The 19,651-nt window shown below is 33.9% G+C and overlaps 1 protein-coding gene across 1 annotated transcript in view; it reads left to right on the forward strand.

The window, feature by feature from the left end:
• TOPAZ1 (testis and ovary specific TOPAZ 1) overlaps positions 1-19,651 on the forward strand; it is a 51,978-nt gene that overhangs the window by 13,009 nt on the left and 19,318 nt on the right. The window contains 9 exon segments of the mRNA XM_054594815.1: positions 382-509; positions 5,563-5,627; positions 6,881-7,020; positions 8,616-8,701; positions 9,425-9,550; positions 11,298-11,361; positions 15,243-15,394; positions 15,605-15,697; positions 16,800-16,915. Coding sequence (XP_054450790.1) covers positions 382-509; positions 5,563-5,627; positions 6,881-7,020; positions 8,616-8,701; positions 9,425-9,550; positions 11,298-11,361; positions 15,243-15,394; positions 15,605-15,697; positions 16,800-16,915 — 970 coding nt within the window.

Below are 19,651 nucleotides of genomic sequence, written 5' to 3' on the forward strand. Positions count from 1 at the left end.
TCTTTTAAAATATTTTTATAATAAAATCTAGTTATAGGTTTAAATACTGAGGTCTTTAGAGGAATTAATTTAAAAGTTAATTTTACTTTAACTTTCAAGTTTTAAAAATATATTGAAAATAGCTAGACATGATCAAGAAATATTCTTAAATTTATCTTGATATGTCTCAATTTTGTTTTACTTCCAGTTCTTTTTATAACATATAATAAGAGTTATTTGATAAAGAGGAATAATTGTATAGTTTGCTGAAAACTCTACTTCATATTTTTCCCATTGGACTTTAAAAGACTCTGAATTCTAACTCATTTTTAGAATAATCTTTGAATGACTTGGTTATTTTGTTGTTTGTAGTTTCTACAGTTGAATATTATTTCTTTTCAGCAAATGAGATAAAACATGATTTTAAAGATGCAAACATTTCCTTAGGAGAAGTTACTAATAAGACCTCTCAAAATGAAAAACTGGGAGACTTCAGTGAACACATAAAAAGTTCAGACTTGGATGAAAAGGTACTAGGGAATATTTTGCATTTTCTTATTTTTTGGTCTAAACAGTGGTAATACAGAAATTCATTTTAACAGTGTCATTAGATGACAAGTATACCTCCTTTTTATTGACTAAAAGAATCATATTCTTTTGGCCATGGGATATATTGCATAATGTATTGCATAAGCACAGTAACAGGGTTTTAGGAGTTTAGAGGATAAATAGGTTGAATTATAGGACATAGGCCTGACCTTCCATTTTTCTGCTTTTATATATAGTTTTCTGTGTATTTTTAGAAATGCTTTCTTACCAATGTTACACTTATGTTATGTATAAGAGGGGGGAGCCCCCAAAAAACCAGAATTGTCTTCTGAAGGGTAGATCCCTTGTAGTACGATCTTCCCCTGCTAGCTGAGTATTCTAGGAACCCATCTGTATCAATCAGTGTGCCAGCTGGCATTGTTGTGAGAGGCTGCATTCAGCTTTTTGAAGACTCTTTCAAAGCATTTGCCCATTTCATGATGGGTGATTTATGAGTGCACCTGCTTACCACGCTGAGTGTTCAGCCATTTTTGACCAAAAATGACATGACCACCATGCCCCACCCTCCCTATTCACCCAATCTCGCCCCAAGCGATGTTTTTTTTTTTTGTTTGTTCGTTTCCCCGAATGAAAGAAGTCCTCAAAGGGAAACGTTTTGCCAATGTGGAAGAGGTGAAACAAAAGCCAGCAGAAGCACTAAAAGACATCAAAATCAACGAGTCCAAAAACTGTTCGATCAGTGGAAAAAAAGTCTTGATAGGTGTGTTGCACCAAATGGAGAATACCATGAACTTAACTGAAATTTACATATGTAAGAATAAATACACAATTTTTTATAAATAAATTCTGGGTTTTGGGTCCTCCCTCATATGTATTTTGTTTATGTGCGTGTGTGTATGTGTCTATAAGTACATATTAATACACACACACACTCTCTCTCGCGCGCGCGCGCTCTCTCTCTCTCCCTCTCTCTCTCTCTCTCTCTCGTATGCTCTTTTCCAGAGACGTTGATTTTTCTTTTTTGTGTATCAGTTATAGTCTCAATTCATATGTAACGATTTTTAGGTTTACAGTGGTGGTAATTTCTTAATGATTATAGTTTTGAACTCTAGATAGTTAAAATGCTTTATATTTTTAACTTTTCATTTTGAAATAATTATAGATTCACAGAAAGTTGCAAAAGTAGTACAGAAAGGATCTGTCTACCCTTCACAAAGTTTTCCCATGATTACATCTTAAAGTACAATACCAGAAACAAGAATTTGATAGCACAATGAGTGTGTGTGTGTGTGTGTATAGTTCTGGGCATTTTATTAAGTGTGCAGATTTTTTGTAGGCACCGATGCAATCAAGATAAATATGCCATCATTACAAAGATCTCCCATATGTTACCCCTTAGTTACACCTCCCACACTACCCCTTACATGCCTACCATTAATATGTTTTCCATCTCTGTAATTTTGGTATTTTTGACAACCACTAATCTGTTCTCCATTTCTATAATTTTGTCATTTCAAGAATGTTATATAAATGGAATTATACAGTGTGGAACCTCTTTAGATTATTTTTTTTCACCCAGTGTAATCCTCTGGATAGTCATTAAGTTTGTTGCATGCATCAATAGTTCATTCATTTTTATTGCTTAATAACAGTCCATAATATGGCTTACCACAGTTTATTTAGCTATACACTCATTGAAGGATATCCAGGTTATTTCCAGTTTTCGGCTATTACAAATAAAACTGATAAACATTTGTGTATGAGTTTTTGTGTGAATTTAATTTTTTATTTCTCTGGGATAAATGCCCAGGTCTGCAGTTGCTGAACTATGTGGTCACTGCATGCTTAGGTTTTAACCTGGGTGAACTCACCCTCCAGATTTCTCCCCTGTGGTAGCAGGCAGTTGAAAAATCTTTGCCCAGTTCTTTTAGCTGGGCTTTTTGGAGGCTCCCTCACATGGATATAGTTCAAGGGTTAGCTAAAGATTTGGACTAGGTTTGTAAGCAGATTCTAGGGCATCTCATCTCCATTCCAGGATCCTCAGCTTCACTTCCCAGTTTCTGACTTTGTCCTGAACTCTGTCTTCTGGTTCTTTATGTCAGTAGAATTTGTGGCCTTCCCAACTGGTTCCAATTAAGGCTTGCCTTCAGGAGTAAAGGCATAAAAATAGAACATTTACCCATTTCCATTCCCTATTTCCAAGTGTAGACTTCCCTGCAGATTCTGTTTTCATATCTTTTCAGCGTTTTTAGACAGATTTTTTTTTTTTATATTTTATCCAGCATTTTAGTTATTACCTTCAGGAGGATTAGCCCAATAAGAGAAACTCTACCATTTCTCAAAATGGACCTGTTGTATATTCTTTTTAATTTTATACAAAAGGTAGCCATACCATTCTTTATCTTGCTTTTTGAAACTTAATATATAATAAAGATTGTTTCTTTCCAATGTATGTAATGATGACTTATTTTTATAATAATATAATTATCCATTGTATGGATATACTCTATGTCCCGCTATATCATGATGGACACTGGTCTGTTCCCATTTTATGCTATTGAAATTTTGCTGCAATATGCATTCTGAGCATAAGGTATTTTGCATATGTGTAAGCATTCTTTGGATTAATTCTTAGAAGTAGGATTGTCAGTAGATTGCTTTGATTTATATTTCCAACCACTTTGAATGAATATGCCAGTACTCTCCCTGCATGCTCCCAAACTCAGTATTAAATTTTTCTCTTTTGTTTGTATTTCTATTTTTACAAAAGATTTTTGGCTTTAATTTGCTTTTATTTTATGAGTATAGTTAAGTATCTTTTAGTATATTTAAAACCATTTATATTTTTTTCTATAAATGAACTTCCTTTTTATGTCCTTTGCCCATTTTTCTTCTGGGACTGTGATCTTTTTTTATTCATAGGAACTTTTAATTAAACATATTTGTTCTTTGTTTTATGTGGCTGTACTTTTTTCTGTTTTTCATTTGTGTTTTAACTTGGTTTAGCTTTTCACCTGAAGAAGCTGTTTATTTTTATTTAGTCAAGTCTATCATTTTAAGAGATACTAAGAAGTATTATAAAACTAAAATATTTTTGGCTGTTCATATATTCTAAGAATACTTTAAGCTCACATTATAGTTATTTAAATGTATAAATTAATTTGGGAGGAATTAACATCTTTACATTTCATATTCTCATCCAGGAACATGGTATATCTTTCTATTTGTTAATGTTCTATATTTCTCAGATGACTTTTATAGTTTTTTCTAAGGGTTCTAAAAGTATATACAGTATGCTCCATTATAAAATACGATTATGTACCTTAAAAAAGACTAGTTGTTAAGAGAACAAATCCTAAGAATTCTCATTGCAAGGTGAAACCTTTTTTCTCCTTTTTTTCTTTCTATTGTATCTATAGCAAAAGATGGATGTTAGTTGAACCTATTATAATCATTGCACAGTATACAGGGGGTGGCAAAAGTAGGTTTACAGTTACTCATATGGAAAATAGTACAATAATAAATAATACAGGAGTAAACTTTCTCATACAACTGTAAACCTACTTTTGCCAATTCCAGTATGTAAATCAGACCATGATACTGTACGCCTTAAACTTATACAGTGATTTATGTCAATTATTTATCAATAGAAACACAAAAATTGTTAGTAAAAAATAATAAAATTTAAAAGACTTTAGAAAGATATAAGTAAGATATTAAGTGGTTATCTCTGCTCAAGTAATGGGTGATTTGGAGGGGTTATTTTCTTGGTACCTGTTTTTTCAAAAGTTTAACATTTGAGCATGTATAACTTTCTTATAGTAATTAGAAAATCACAATTCCCAAAACACTAATTGTGAAATGTTTTAAATATATATTGTTTTAAATACACATAAAAAATTTTTTTTATTTTTTATGTGTTTTTATTGCACTATTTTCATGTGGCTCAAAAATTACCTAGGGAAAGTTTTAAAGGGGTTTGAGGCTATTTTGTATAATCATTCACTCTATTGTCTGGCACAGAGGAGGTGGTCAAATTTTGATAAGATAAAAATTAAAAACAAAACAAAAAACACTCAATCTGAAGTTCTTCTTACTGGTACAGTTACTGTTTTCAACTCGGCTTCTTGCCCAGTCATCTAGCTCTTTTACACAAGCAGTCTTACACTTTTCCAATGGATATTTATTATTTGTTAAGCCAGGATTCAGGATCCCAGAGTGGAAGGTACACAGGTCCCCCTTCGCCTCCCTAAGAGAAGAATGGTGGACAGAGGACAGGTAGGGTGCAGCCAGTCTGGATCTTCCCAGGAAACATGCCTTTTGCCCAGTGGTCATCCCAGGCTGACACCCAGGATATGGCGCGAAGGGACTTGTGCACACACCAGTACTGTTCGCACAGAGACATCACCCCCTTTAGTAGTCACTGCCTTCTCCCAGCAGTGGAAGTCCAGGTCGTTCTGCCAACAGTTCCTGGTCTGGTTCTGGTTGGGGAAGCAGCTGTCAAAGGGGCATTCTGGTAGTTCTTGATTTTGGTCTTGATGTCTTCCACCATGTTGCTGACTCCCAAAGATGCCCCTGAAGCTGGCTGCAGCTCAGTGTGACCCTCAGCAAAGATGCCTCTATCTGACCAGAAGCAGAGCTAAGACCTAAATACCTATGAATACTTCTAATGAAAAATTTATGTTCATAAGTACCACCTAAAAGTAGAAATTACTCAAAGCTTTTCTGTTAATGAGAAGAAGCATGACTTTAATTGTTCATAATAAATTGAAATGTCGGCTTGTACAATTAAAGGCAATATCAAAAGCTGAGAAAATAAGTTGATTTATATTAGTTTTTCTCTTAAGCAACAGTGTAAATTCTTAAGTCAGTATCCAATATTTTAAATAATGTATAGTAGAATTGTTTTCTAGGTTGACCATAAGCCAGTTGTTTAATTAACACTTAATGCATTCTAATAAAAATGGTAAGCCTCATAGCTTAATGTGGAATACAGATTTTTTTCACTTGTACTTTTTAACCATATCTTTGCAGTGTAAATTTTCAGACAAAGTGAGTGCTAAAGAAGAAAAAGAAAATATGCATGAAGTTTGCAAAAGGTCTGTAACATAATTTTTGCTTAGGTAACTTTAAAACAGTGACCCCTATAGTTTGTCTTGAGTATGCTTTTCATTCTCTGCTGTATGTACTTGGACGACCATGCCATAAGCCATACATGGCATTGTTTAATTAATGTTAGTTATACCTAGATATCAGGGATATTGTAAATTACCTTAAAGCTGTCATTAAGTTTTTTGAGCCCTTAAAATATTTTTGAGGAAAGCATAAGAAATAGTGATAAAATAAAAGAGTAAAGACTGTAAATGGGACTTTTATGAAGGTAAGAATAACTGAAATCAGATGAACATTGCAGTTTGCAGGTATTTTACATGACTGCAGTGATTAGCGATGAGAGTTACAGTGCACTTATTAGAACGTACACAAATACCAAATTTAGAGTTGGAGGACACCTTGTCCCAACTCTATCGATGTCCCAAGTTGGGGAGAGAAGTAAATATATTTTGTATGTATTGTTTTAATTGAACTCCATCAATGCTAAGTTTCAGCCATTAAGTGTGGGCCTCTCTTCTTACTTACTATTATTGTTCTTTCTTGACCTGGGGAACCTCTGCTGCAAAAGCTTAATAGAATTGTTTTTAAGGTAAAATATTATAGTATCTGAGTACTCGTCAAAAAAGTAAAATCATTTATAACTGTCAGTTCTGATATGCTTCCCACCCTCCCCCTTGTTTAAGTTTTTTTTCCTAGGTAAGTGACTGCCAGATTAAGTTTTTCTAAAATTGGTTATGTAGAATCTCACATATTATAATATAGGCAAGGTTGTTTAAATCAGCAACCAAGAACAATACATTTTTTACCTTCTTCCCAAAGGAAGCTCTCAAGGACATGTATAAATTTATTATATGCACTTGTCCCAAAGAATAACTTGTAATTTACTTATTTTATTGAATTATCAGTAGAATAATTGAATTATCTTTTCTAGATTGGAATGCTAGGCCAGCTCTTTCTCAGACATTTTGCCTAGCATGATCAAAAATATTTTTCTCTAGTTTTAATCCCATCACTTCATTCCTACCCCTACCCCAGTCATTTATAAAGCTTTGGTTTTCTAGTTAAGAAGTCAGAAGCAATGTGTTAAAAATACCAAATAGTCATAGAATGATAATAGTGTACAGCATAGTATATAGCATATTCATAACATTAGGTTGTGTTTCTACTTAATTTGATCCTCATTACTTGAATGTTTATGAAATAAATTTAAATTCTGACTCTGGTTTTTCTACTCACACAGCAGAGATTCTAAAAGTGCAGAGGTCATGGTTGGTGAAAGACAATTAGCAGCACTGGGCCCAAAACCTCTGTGCTTATCGCTGCCTCCTTTGCATCTAAGTGCTTATCAAGAAAACACATCACTGAAGCCATGGATGAATGGTACTATTTTCTTAATAAAACTCTGGCCCTGGTTGGTGTGGCTCAGTGGATTGAGCTCAGGTCTGCGACCCAAAGAGTCACTGATTCGATTCCTGGTCAGGGCACATCCTGGGTTATAGGCCAGGCCCCCAGTAGATATGCAAGAGGCAACCAGTTGATGTTTCTCTCACACATTAATGATTCTCTCCCTCTTTCTCCCTCCCTTCCCACCTCTCTGAAAATAAATAAGTAAAGTCTTTAAAAAATAAAATAAATATTCAGTTGGCTTTTGAAAATATAGAAACTATATAGGAGATTTTTCTACCAAAAACAAAAAGTAAAAAAAAGAAATGGGCATAGAATATATTAAAGTTAAGAGTTTTGTACCTTAGTTCTTTTGATGGAATAATTTCTGAAGTATCTGTGTATGTAATTATGATAATACAAGTAAGTTATAGGTTATACCTAAAATTTCATATTTACTTGAATATTTAGAATGTATTTTAGAATTTGTCAGTTATTTTGATAATTTATAATGCTTTGATAAAAATAAGGTAGATTGGGGAATGAATTTAGAAACAATAAAATCTCTTTGTGTAAAGCTCATACCTAACTCTTCTGTACCTTCCCACTACTGACTTCATGCCACTTGGTGCTGTGTACTATATCAGCAAACCAATGATGGTCGTGTGTTTTATCCTGAAAATCCATATGTGTTTCGTAATGAAAATTATTGCAAAACTATGAAGCAAAAACATTAGCTTGCTCCAAATTATGTTTGATGCTGCCAAAGTAAAAATGAAATTATTTAAAATTTAAAAATGTGTTTTATCTTTAGAAAAAAATTTTAATGTCGTAATTCTCATTTTAAAAGACCAACATTCAGGGATATTCGTCAGGGATATTCATCAGGCTGCAATAACAAAATACCACAGCAAGAATGGCTTAAACAACAGAAATTTATTTCAAATGATTTTGAAGGTTAGAGATCCAAGATCAAGTTCTATCAGGGTTCAGTTTCTTGCTCACTTTCTGGCTTACTTTTGGTTGCCTTCTTGCTAAGGCTACACAATGCCTTCCCTTTGGTGCATGTGCACAAAAGAGAGCAAGCCCTCTCATATGTCTTATAATGACACTCTTTCTGTCAGATGGGGCCTCACCCATTTGACCCCATTAAACTTTAATACTTCTGTAAAAAGCCTATTACCAAATAAAGTCAGATTAGTGGTTAGGACTTGAACACATGAATTTGAGGGGGCATAGTTTAGTCGGAGCACCTGGGGTTGTGTCAGTATTTTTCTCCCCCTAGAAAAGCTCATTGTATAGAACACTTGTCCGTTTAACTTAGAGACAATCATTTGAATGTAGTGCTCAATGCTGCTGTTTAGGGCTTTTAAGACAGTGTCTTCACGTTATAATACTAGAAATACTTAAGAAGCACCTACTAAGTAAATCACTCTATTTCAGAGGAACACTCCATGGCAGCAGTCTGTGAATTGAGCATGAATAGTCCAAAGTGAAACTTTAAAACAGACAGTAGTGGTCATGTGTTTCATTGTATGAAAGAAATAAGTTGTGACCTATTGGTGTGTAATGTCATTTTCAATCATTTTTAGATTTCAGGTTTCCAGGGAAACATTGTGTCCTAAAGTTGCAGAATCCTGAAACCTGTGAAATATTTAAGAGGGAAAAGATTGTAAGGGTAAGACTCAATTTTAAAAAATAATAATTTTATAAAGCACATACTTTGGGTCTTTCTGGTGATATTTCCCTATCATTTTTTAAGCAGTTCCAGACATTATATGGTTTTTGAATTGGGATTAGTGGTAAAAGGAAGAGCATACATAGTGATTCAGAGAATATTCACAAATAACATAAGAGGTTAAAGGCAGAAGAGGGGTTGGACATCCGAAACAGAAAATACAGGGTGAATATTCCCTGCGGTGAAAGGGAAGAGTGATGTAGAGCAATTTATAGACGTTTGTTGTAAAAAGCTTTGACTTTGTCATTTGCCTTTTTCTATTAATCCAAAAAACTAAGGAAAATTTGGGTTCTAATAAATGCATTTGAAATACGATGTACATTATAATAGAATTAACTTTTTGTGAAAGCAAAAGGCACAGGTACACAAGAAGGAAGAAGGAATATATACGCTTTTTAAAAGGTACAAAGTGAACAAAATAACTTTGAAGTATTTTACACTAAAGGAAATCACAAAAATTCAGACAACTCACTTTAATTGATTTTTTCATTATTTTTAAAATATAAATTGCTTGAAGTTTTTTTTTTATAAAGTCAGCAAGCAATTTGTATAACCTGATACTGTTTGGGGTGTATATTTCTGATTGTTTCAAATGCTTTCTCATTGGAGAATAATGCATGTTTTACATTTAACACTGAAAAGGAATTTTTTTCTATTTTCTAGGTGTTTCATAAGCCCCTTGGGTTGATGATACCCCCTAGATATTGCAAATTTCACTTTAATACGTTACGTGGCTGTGAGAGACCACAATGTAAGTTTGCTCATGTGCCTGAGCAAGGGGATGAAAAGGTAAAGTATGTAAAATCTTTGAAGTAGAGAATGTTTTAATAACCATCTAAGTCGTATGTTTTAATTTAGATTTTCATTGACTCCTAATAGATGAGCTTTGCCTGATTTTGAGCTTTATATAAATGAAATCATATAATCTATATTCTTTTGTATCTGATTTCTTTGCCTCAGTATTTTTGAGATTCATCTTTTTTTTAAACTTAATTGTGGACTTTTCTTGCTCATTGCTGTTATCATAGTGAAGTTCCAGTGTGTGAGTATATCAAAGTATATCTGTTGGTAAATATGTGTTTAATGGGCATTTGGGCAGTTTCTAAATTTGGTAATTACAATAATAATGCTATCGACGTTCTATATGTCGTTTGGTGGACATATGTACATATTATGAAGGGTTATACTTAAAACTGAAATTTCTGGGTTATAGGATCTGCACAGGTTCAACTCTAGTAAGTAATGCCTGACATTGCCACAGTGGTTTACCAGATTATTCTCTCCCCAGCAACGTCTCAGAGCTCTCGTTGCTTCACATCCCCCTCAGCTCTTAGTATTATCAACCTTTTAATTTTAGCCATTCTGGTGCGTGGGGAGTGATCCCTTTCCTGATGATTCATGAAGCTGAGCAGCTTTCAAAATCTTTGTTGGCCCTGGACAGTGTAGTTCAGCTGGCTGGAGCGTCGTCCTGTAACCAAAGTGTTGTAGGTTTGGTCCCCAGTCTGGGCACATTTGGTCCCCAGTCTGGGCATGTGCTGGAGGCAACCAATCAATGCTTCTCTCTTGCATTGATATTTCTCTTTCTCTGTTCCTCTCTCTAAAAGCAATGGAAAAAATGTCCTTGGGTGAGGATAAAAAATAATTTAAAAAATATTTAAAATCTTTATTGGACCTGTGCATATCTCCTTTTTGGGAATTCTAAATATTTTGCCTCTATTTTATGGGATTTTCTTTTTCTTCTCCATTTTAAGAATTCTTTACATATTCTGGATACAAGTTATTTGTTGGATATATTCAATATATTGCAGATACCTTTTACTACTTTACAGGTTGCCTTTTCTCTCTCTTAAACGTGTATTTTGATAAACAGAATTTCTTAATTTTTTTTTTTGCCCAATTTTTTCATTGTTTTTCTTTTATGGTGTTAACTTTTTGTATCCTATTAAAGAAGTCTTTGCCAAGATCATCAAGATGTTTGTTTTTCCTTTAAGTTTTATTGCTTTTTTTTTGCATTTAGAACTCTAAGCCATCCAGAAGTGATTTTCATTCATGGTGTGAGGTCAAGATACATGTTTTTTCCCATGTGGATCCCCAGGTTACCTAACGTCATTACTAAAGAGACCATTTTTCCCCCATGCCCTGATGTGTCACCATGTCATAAATCAGCCGATTATGTATGTATGAGTAGGGCTATTCTAAATGCTCTGTTCTAATCCACTGGTGAGTGTGTTTATCCTTGAGTCAGTAAATGGTTATTTTTTAAATGGCCTAAATAAGGTATTTTTATTATAATGTTCAAGGGTTTTCCTCTCTTCTTCAATTGCTTATAATTTTCACTCTGTTTCCTTGACAGAGCCTCTCTAATTAGGGTTTTTGTAATAAATTTAGTAAACATTTCAAATTAACATCAGCTTCTTTATTCCATTGCTTTAAGTTCACTTTAAAAATTGGAATAAGCATAAAGATAGGATTGAAATTTGTGTAATTTTTATTAAAAATAAAAAGGTAATTTTTACATTTTTTGCAATTTTTGCAGGTTTGCATGGATGTGTTTAAGAAATCTATAAGTATCAATGAGCCGTGTTTGCTACAACGTGCAGGTATGGAACAATGGAATGATTACTGTAAATTCATTAATGTGTTTCAAACAATGTGCTGTTGTATCTTTTGGTTTAAAAGTAATTTAGTACTTTTAAGTATGAAAACCAAATGACTCCCCCACCTGCTAAAGTGACTTCCAGAGGATTTAAAGTATCTTTTTTCTCTTCCCCTTCATTTTCCTCTATTTGACCTTTGGGAATCAGACATTAAAGATGAGGACATTTGCCGTGGCTGGCATGGCTCAGTGGATTGAGAGCTGGCCTGCAAGCCAGAGGGTCACCGGTTCAATTCCTGGTCAGGGTGCATGCCTGGATTGTGGGCCAGATACCCAGTGTGGGATACACAGGAGGCAACCACGCGTTGATGTTTCTCTCTCTCTCTCTTTCTTCCTGCTTTCCCCTCTCTGTGAAAATAAATAAATAAAATCTTTAAAAAAAAATGAGAACATTCGGAACAATTGCATATACAGGGAAAATTTTAAAGTGACCATACATGCCCCCGGAAAAACTCAGAAAATACCTGAGAAAACCTTAAGTTTACACTGCAGGCTGATTCTCCTGCAGAGAGAGCCTACAGTAATAATGGGGGGAAAACCCAAAGTTTTAAAAGTTTAAAAACAATTATTAAAAGAACCCCAGCAAACCCTGAGGAAGGGAGAAAAATCTGAGCACTGTAGTTACCACAACAGTAAATTCAAATGGCCACTTCTACAAAAAGTCACAAGGCATACAAAGAAACAGAAAAAGAATGGCCCATTCAAAGGAAAACATAAGTCAATAGGTATTATCTCTGTAAAAATCTGGTAACACATATATATTTAACAGTGACTTTAAAACAATTGTCTTAAAGATGCTTAAATAACTAAGGAAGACATGGAGAAAGTCAAAAAAACAATTCATGAAAACAGTGCAGACGGGTTCCCCTTTCTCTACATACTCGCCAGCACTTGTTTGTTGATTTATTGATGACAGTCATTCTGACAGGTGTGAGATATCTCATTGTGGTTTTAATTTGCATTATTCTGATAATTAATGACATTGAACATCTTGTCATATGTCTATTGGCCATCTGTATGTCCTCTTTGGAGAAGTGTCTGTTCCTTTGGAGAAGGTCCTTTGCCCATTTTCTAATTGGATTGGGGTTTTTTTGGTGTTGAGTTTTGTAAGTTCTTTATCAATTTTAGATATTAACCCCTTATCCGATGTTATCAGCAAATATGTTCTCCCATTCTATGGGTTGCCTTTTTTTTGTTGTTGATGATTTCCTTGTCCATACTACCCAAAGCAATCTGTAGATTGAGTGCAGTTCCTATCAAATTACAATGACATCTTTCACTGAACTAGAACAAATATTTCAAAAATTTATATGGAACCACAAAAGGGCCTGCATAGCAACAGCAATCCTGAGAAAGAAGAACAAAGTTGGAGAAATAACACTACCTACTATCAAACTATACTATAAGGCCATAGTAATCAAAACAGCATGGTACTCTCATAAAAACAGACACATAGATCAATGGAACAGAATAGAGAGCGCAGAAATAAACCCATACCTTTAGAGTAAATTAATATTCAACAGAGGAAGCAACCACATACAATGGACTAAAGATAGTTAATTTAATAAATGATAGGGAAAATTGGACAGACACATACAGAAAAATGAAACTAGACCACTTTCTTACACCACACACAAGAATAAATTCAAAATGGATCAAAGACATATGTTAAACCTGAAACCATAAAAATCATAGAAGAAAACATAGGCAGCAAAATCTCAAACATTGCTCATAGCAATATTTTATCAGGTATATCTCCCCAGGCAAGGGAAACAAAGGAAAAAAAATAAATGGGACTACATCAAGATAGCAGGGTCTTGAAAGATATTTGTACACCCATAACCATAGCAGCATTACACACAGCTAAAATGTGAGTCCCCCCAAGTGTCCATTGACAGAACAATGGGTAAGGAAATGTAGTATATACAGACAACAGAATATTATTCATCCTTGAAAAGAAAGGAAATTCTGACTTGTGCTATAACACAGTGAATCTTAAGACATTATGCTCCATGATAAAAAGCCAGTCACAAAAACACAAACTGCATGATTCCACTTATATATGGTACTTAGGGTAGTCAAAATCAAAATGCTGGTCGTTGGGGAGAGAGGGAAAAGAGAGTTATTGTTCAGTGGGTCTGGTTTCAGTTTTAGAAGACAAAAAGTTATGGAGAGTTATGGACGATATTATCGATGTATTAATACCACTGAACTGTAACACTTAAAAATAATTACAGTGATAAATTTTATGTACATTTTACCACAATAAAAATTTTGGGAAAAGAAAAGCAATGTAGCAGTGCATGTCAAAAGATGTTAAAATATTCAATCCTTTTTTACCCAATAGTTTAACCAAAGGAGATTGTTTAAAAAGGAGAAATTTATTAATAATAAGTTAAGTTTGTATTAATATTTTAATAATTTAAATTTTAAAAGTATTTAATGATCAAAAGAAAGAGGGATGCATGTCAATTAGTGGACTACAACACCAGATAATATAAATTCTTTGCAACTATACCTTCTTTTTAAAACATCTGCAGTTTCAGTTTTATTAGTAAGTTACAGTAGCAGACACTGAATTTCCTATGTCATCATGGGATCTACTTATATAGGCAACTATATAGATACTGCAAAGTGAATAGCAATAAAAATTTTTCTGTATGTGCCTAGGAAAAAGATCATAATATAGAAAGAAACTTTGGAATAAAGCTGAATATTATCATAATGTATTATTAAAGTTGTTAAAAGTTATTATAATGTCAACATTAATTTTTCTATTATGCTCTTGAATTTTATCAGTAGCTACTGACTTTCCCAAACAACACCAGGTAATCCAAAGAGTAATAAGTATTTGGGGCAGAAATGATTAACACAAAAACAAAACTCAGAGTAATTTTTACTAAAATAGTTTCAGCTAAGGTGTATAGATTTTGCCCTGGAAAGTTTTTGAATTGAAAAAAATAATCAATGAAGTGATCCCAATTAAAGTAATTTTAATAAAACTAATGGGGGAAAATTAGAAATAGTTTAAATGTAGAAAATTGATTAAGGAATTGACATTAAAAAACTACTTTCTCAAAGGAAATTGATCAATGTTGTAATTTTTAGTAGAATGTTTATAATCATAAACTGGAATAAAAAATATCCTTATGGCCCTTGCCAGGTGGCTGAAGTGGTTGTAGCAGCAACCCACACACCGAAAGGGGGCTGTGGGTTCAATTCCCAGTGGGCGTGTGCACGGCAGGCAACCAGTTGTTGTTTCTCTCTCATACCAGTGTTACTCATTCTCTCTCCCCCCACCTTTTCTCTTTTCCTTCCCTCCCCCACCCCACTGTCTCCAAAATCAGTAAACATACCCTCAGGTGAGGATTGTGTGTGTGTGTGTGTGTGTGTGTGTGTGTACATATCCTTATGTTGGTGGGGTTAAAACAGCAAGAATGGGTATATGTCAAAATAGTCTGCAACCATCACCAAATTATACAGTTTCTCATACATGACCAGGCCACTGCCTGAAGGGAAAGTAGCTTCTTGGGAGTTCATATTGAGACCATGATGTAGGAGGCAATTTGGACCTATTTTTTGTGGAGAACACACGAGTTAGCTTCCAGTCTAGTTCCTTACATGCCTGATTGAATTCAAATGTCGTTGTCATTAACTTTTGCTTTAAATTATTTTCATCAAATATTTCTGATACTAGAAATGTACCTTTTGAAAAAATGAATTTCCATTACTCAATCTTTAAATAGAAAAAAATTGTCCAATTTAGAAAAGATGAATATCTTCAAAGTGGTAAATGTCTTTAATATATATTTTTTTCATTTTCAGTAAACATATTTATGGAGTACTACAGAAAGTTTCCTCCTGGTATACACTTTGATTTACAAGTGCTAAATGACCTTCTGAGTTCTCTACTAAAGCATTGTTTATTGAAAGAGGTATTTCAGGTAGTGAACCTCAGCATAATGGCTAAAATGCTGGTAAGTAACCTGAAAATATATAATATTTAATATCTTACTTTAATTTCTCTGTTATAGTTCTTGTTTGTATAATTTAGCAATTAAATATCCATGTTTGTTGAATACTTCCTAGAGAACACTTGTGTTTTTCAGCATAAACAAATTTGAAATACTTAAGGTGTATTGAAAGAAGACATGAAAATGAGTGTAATTTTTTTTTGTTTTATCCAGCCCACTGTGAAAGTTTTGCTCGAAATATTTGAGTATGTGGCAACTATGAAATTAAGGAATGCTGTACCTGCTTTAATTGATATCCTTTGCAAGGTATGATATTATTTTATCTCTTTTATTCTCTGATAGTGAATAATCAATGAAAAGAAAACAATGACTTAGAAAGAAACGATTTTTAAGAAAATAATGATTTCCACTTGCACTCTTAAACTGCCTTTTATTCACATTCTTGATGCCAAAGAATTCTATTTTCTGGAATGTTTATTTTCTCCTGAAATAGTTTATAAACAGCTCCAGTGACTGATAGACCTTTCCCTTAAATAAATAGTTCCAGGCCCTCCAGATGGCTCCTTTCTGATTCATCAACTATCCTCATATCTACACTTGAAGGATGATTACAGAAAATCCTCTTCTTACGAAAGATTTGAGGTCATTTCTAACAAAAATTAATACATAAACAAATATATAAGTAGAAAATATTGACGAAAACAAAGAAAGTAAATAGAAAATGGTGGCTAGGAATTAATTTTACATTTGGCATAAACAAAAATTATGGCTCTCTAAAAAATATTAAAATTTTTACTTTTGTTGAATACTTCCTATTATTTGGTACTGCCCAGGCATCCATTTCAGAATAAGTCTAATAGCAGGAAAACCCCTCATCTTCTTTGGATGCATTGGAACTGTTTTAGCAGATGAACAAATATTTCAGTGAATACCTCTAGTTCCACATTACAAAACTTGACAGAAATCCTTGCCTGGAAATTTTTTGAATCAGAAATTACTGACACCCTAGTAGTTGTAGATAACCTCAGTTTGATACTTCTCAGGAAGTTAACAGTCAGAGATGAGGTATACCTCAATGCTATACTAAAAGATAGAATGAGTACCAAACAGGAGGCACAGTGACAAAATTGTTGAGATAACTTGGAGAACAGGAAGAATATTCAAGTCTCATGTTCAAATTATTATTTTAATTTTTTTCTTTAAATTCTTCAAGTCAGGTATCTTACTGTGGTTCTCAAATATTTGAAGAAAATGTGGTTTAAATTTTTTAAGGAGTTTTAATTCTGTCTGTTTCACACCTTCCATCAGGCTCTTAGTTGTTTCATACACATTCATTTTCAACTCTTTCATATTTTTATAAGAATGACTAATACAAGGCTAAAGAAAAAATGTTTTTTCTCTTCTGCAGCTTGTTAAAGCTGGGATGGTGCTTGACCCAGAACACTTTAACTATATTGTTAAGCTTTTTTACCAAGTACAGGCTTCCAAACAAGAAATAACTGCAGTTCTAAAAATGAAACCCAGGTAAGAAAAATTGTTATAATTAAAGCTATATGTAGAGAGAGAAAGAGAGAGACTTATAAAGGATGAAGGCAAAGCACTTATCACTTATGTCTAAACATCTGGTTTCCCACTGTAAGCCTGTCTCCCGTCCCTTAGCTATGTCTTAGTTACCTTGTCAATAGTCAAGCTGCCCTCTAGCCAGCCCTCCGGGCCAGCCTCGCCATATCTTTCTCAGTACCTGATTTCATCTCAGTGCCCATCAAGTATGAAAGGAATCTCTGTTGCTTCTGGTTCACAGCTTAATTCCACTTAATGCACTCTCCTAGGTGTATATAAAGTACCTTAATTCTTTTTCTTCTCTCTCTCTCATCATGCTACCTAAAAATTATTTTAATGCCTCTCCATTTTTTTCTCTCACTGCTTATTTTTCCTATTCAACTTATGGGAATAGGCCTTAAAAACTCCAAAGGCCTTAAAAAACTATGATAATTATAAGAGTAGCACCATAATATATCTGTATTGAATAAAAGGAAAGCCATGAGTTTTACAAAAATTTCTATTAAACTATAGATACATAGAGAAAAGTCTCAAAATTATGTTATTCTTCCCCTGAGTCATAGACTGAAAACTTAGCATTTTGGACAGTGACACCTGAGGCAGAGAGCTGAGATGGCTAGCAGATGTTAGTCTCCTGCCAGATTCGGTGGCAGCTGGTACAAGGGAAGTATGTGCATCCCAGTTCAAGAGGAGCAGCAGCATCCCGCTACCCAGGACAGCGACACAACTCCACCCTCTGTGCAGTAACTGAGAAAAGGACGTCTTGCTCTAGGAGGAGTCCAGAACAAACCAGCCTTAGTTTTTAAATTTTCAGTGATACCGTCACACAAATATTTTTTTTTAAATCTTATAAGCAGCAAGAGAAACATAGTCAGTTACCTATAAGAGAGCACCCATAAGGCTGTCAGTTGATTTCTCAACAGAAAATTTTCAAATCAGAAGGGATGTGCATTATATATTCAAGTGGGCATTATATATTCAAAGGGATGCAAAGGAAAGACCTACAGCCAAGACTACTCCACCCCAGGGCTGTCATTTAAATATTTTATTTATTTATTTTTAGAGAGGAGAAGGGAGGGAGAAAGAGAGGAAGAGAAACATCAATATGTGGTTGCATCTCACACGCCCCCGACTTGGGACCTGGCCCACAACCCAGGCATATGCCCTGACCAGGAATTGAACCAGTGACCCTTTGGTTTGCAGGCCGGCACTCAGTCCCCTGATCCAAACAAGCCAGGGCAATTTCTACAGTTTATTTTACAGCCCCTAATTTTGAAAATTGTATCCTTGTATACTCTGCCCCGTCCTATGCTCCTGATTCAAAACAATTGTTTAGTATTTTAGTATTAGTATTCAGAGATAGTAACATTGGTGACCTACTTGATGAAGACGAGGATAGGAAAATAACAGTAGTTAGTTAAAGGGTAGGGATTGTGGCTGGGGAAGTGGACGCAGCCTCAAGGCAAAAGAAAAAAATAGTATTATTATTTTATATTTGAATTTCCCTGACACACTTTGAAATAATTACCCTCTTCTGGACTAAGGAAATTAGTTTTAATGAACACTCATATTTTGATTTTTATTACAGTTTTTAAATAAATAGTTTATAGTTTATTTGAAAAGCTTTCACTCTCAGAAGATTAGGCTGCTACAAAGATTTCTACCATTTATATTTAGGACATCAGTGAGAATATAGGTGCGTCTATAAACTACAAAATTTGTTAACATACATTTAATGGCTTAAAAATTTATTTTGAAATAACTTTTAGATTTACAGAAATGTTGCAAAAATTAGTATAGAGACTTCCCGTGTGTCCTTCATCTAGCTTCCTCTCATCCTAACATCCTACATAGTAAAGTACACTTATCAAAACCAGGAAAGTGGTACAAATCTATTAACTACAGATCTCAGTGCATCATAGTAGGGGTACCTTGTATCACTATCTCCTATTGCTGGTCAAGTTTACCTTGATCACTTAGTTAAAAATATTAGCTTAGTTAAAATGTACAAAATTTCTACACCGTACAGTTACTGTTTGTCCCTTTGTAGTTAATAAGCATTTCAGGGAAGAGACTCTAGCACTAGCCAGTATCCTGTCCCCCCTCAGTCCTTCATGCATTAACTTTCATATTCATCAGTGGCTCTTCCCTGCAGGTTGCTACTCTGGTATTTGCCCAGTAGGGATCCTGTTTCTTCCCCATTTCTTGCACATTTATTAACTGGAATTCTTCAGTAAAGAAGAGCGGTCCCTTCCTTTTCATTTATTTACTTATTTGTTATTTACATCAGTATGAACTTATAGGTATTTATAATATTTTATTCTATGGGTTATATATAATTTCAGTACTACCATTAATCATTTTGTTTCTCAGATTATTCTAGATTTGGCTTTTTGAAATTCCTTAGGTTGGTTTCTGTATCCTTTCATCATGTTCTCTTTGTGATTTGTCTCTAAATGATTTGTTGTATCTAATTGCATTGACTCATACCTCTGATACAATGTTGATAAAGCCATCTTAACCATCTTTAAGTTTATAGTTCAATAGTATTAAATAAATTCACATTGTTTTGCAGCTATCACCATTATCCATCCCCATAACTCTTACATCTTATAAAACTCATCTGTTTGTTAATATTTTATCAATATTTTTGCATAGCCATTATGAGTGATATTGTTCTATAGTTTGTGCTGTCTTTAC

Source organism: Pteronotus mesoamericanus, unplaced genomic scaffold (assembly GCF_021234165.1).
Source record: "Pteronotus mesoamericanus isolate MK-2021 breed Mesoamerican mustached bat unplaced genomic scaffold, CSHL_Meso_final scaffold_533, whole genome shotgun sequence".
Taxonomy (NCBI): domain Eukaryota; kingdom Metazoa; phylum Chordata; class Mammalia; order Chiroptera; family Mormoopidae; genus Pteronotus; species Pteronotus mesoamericanus.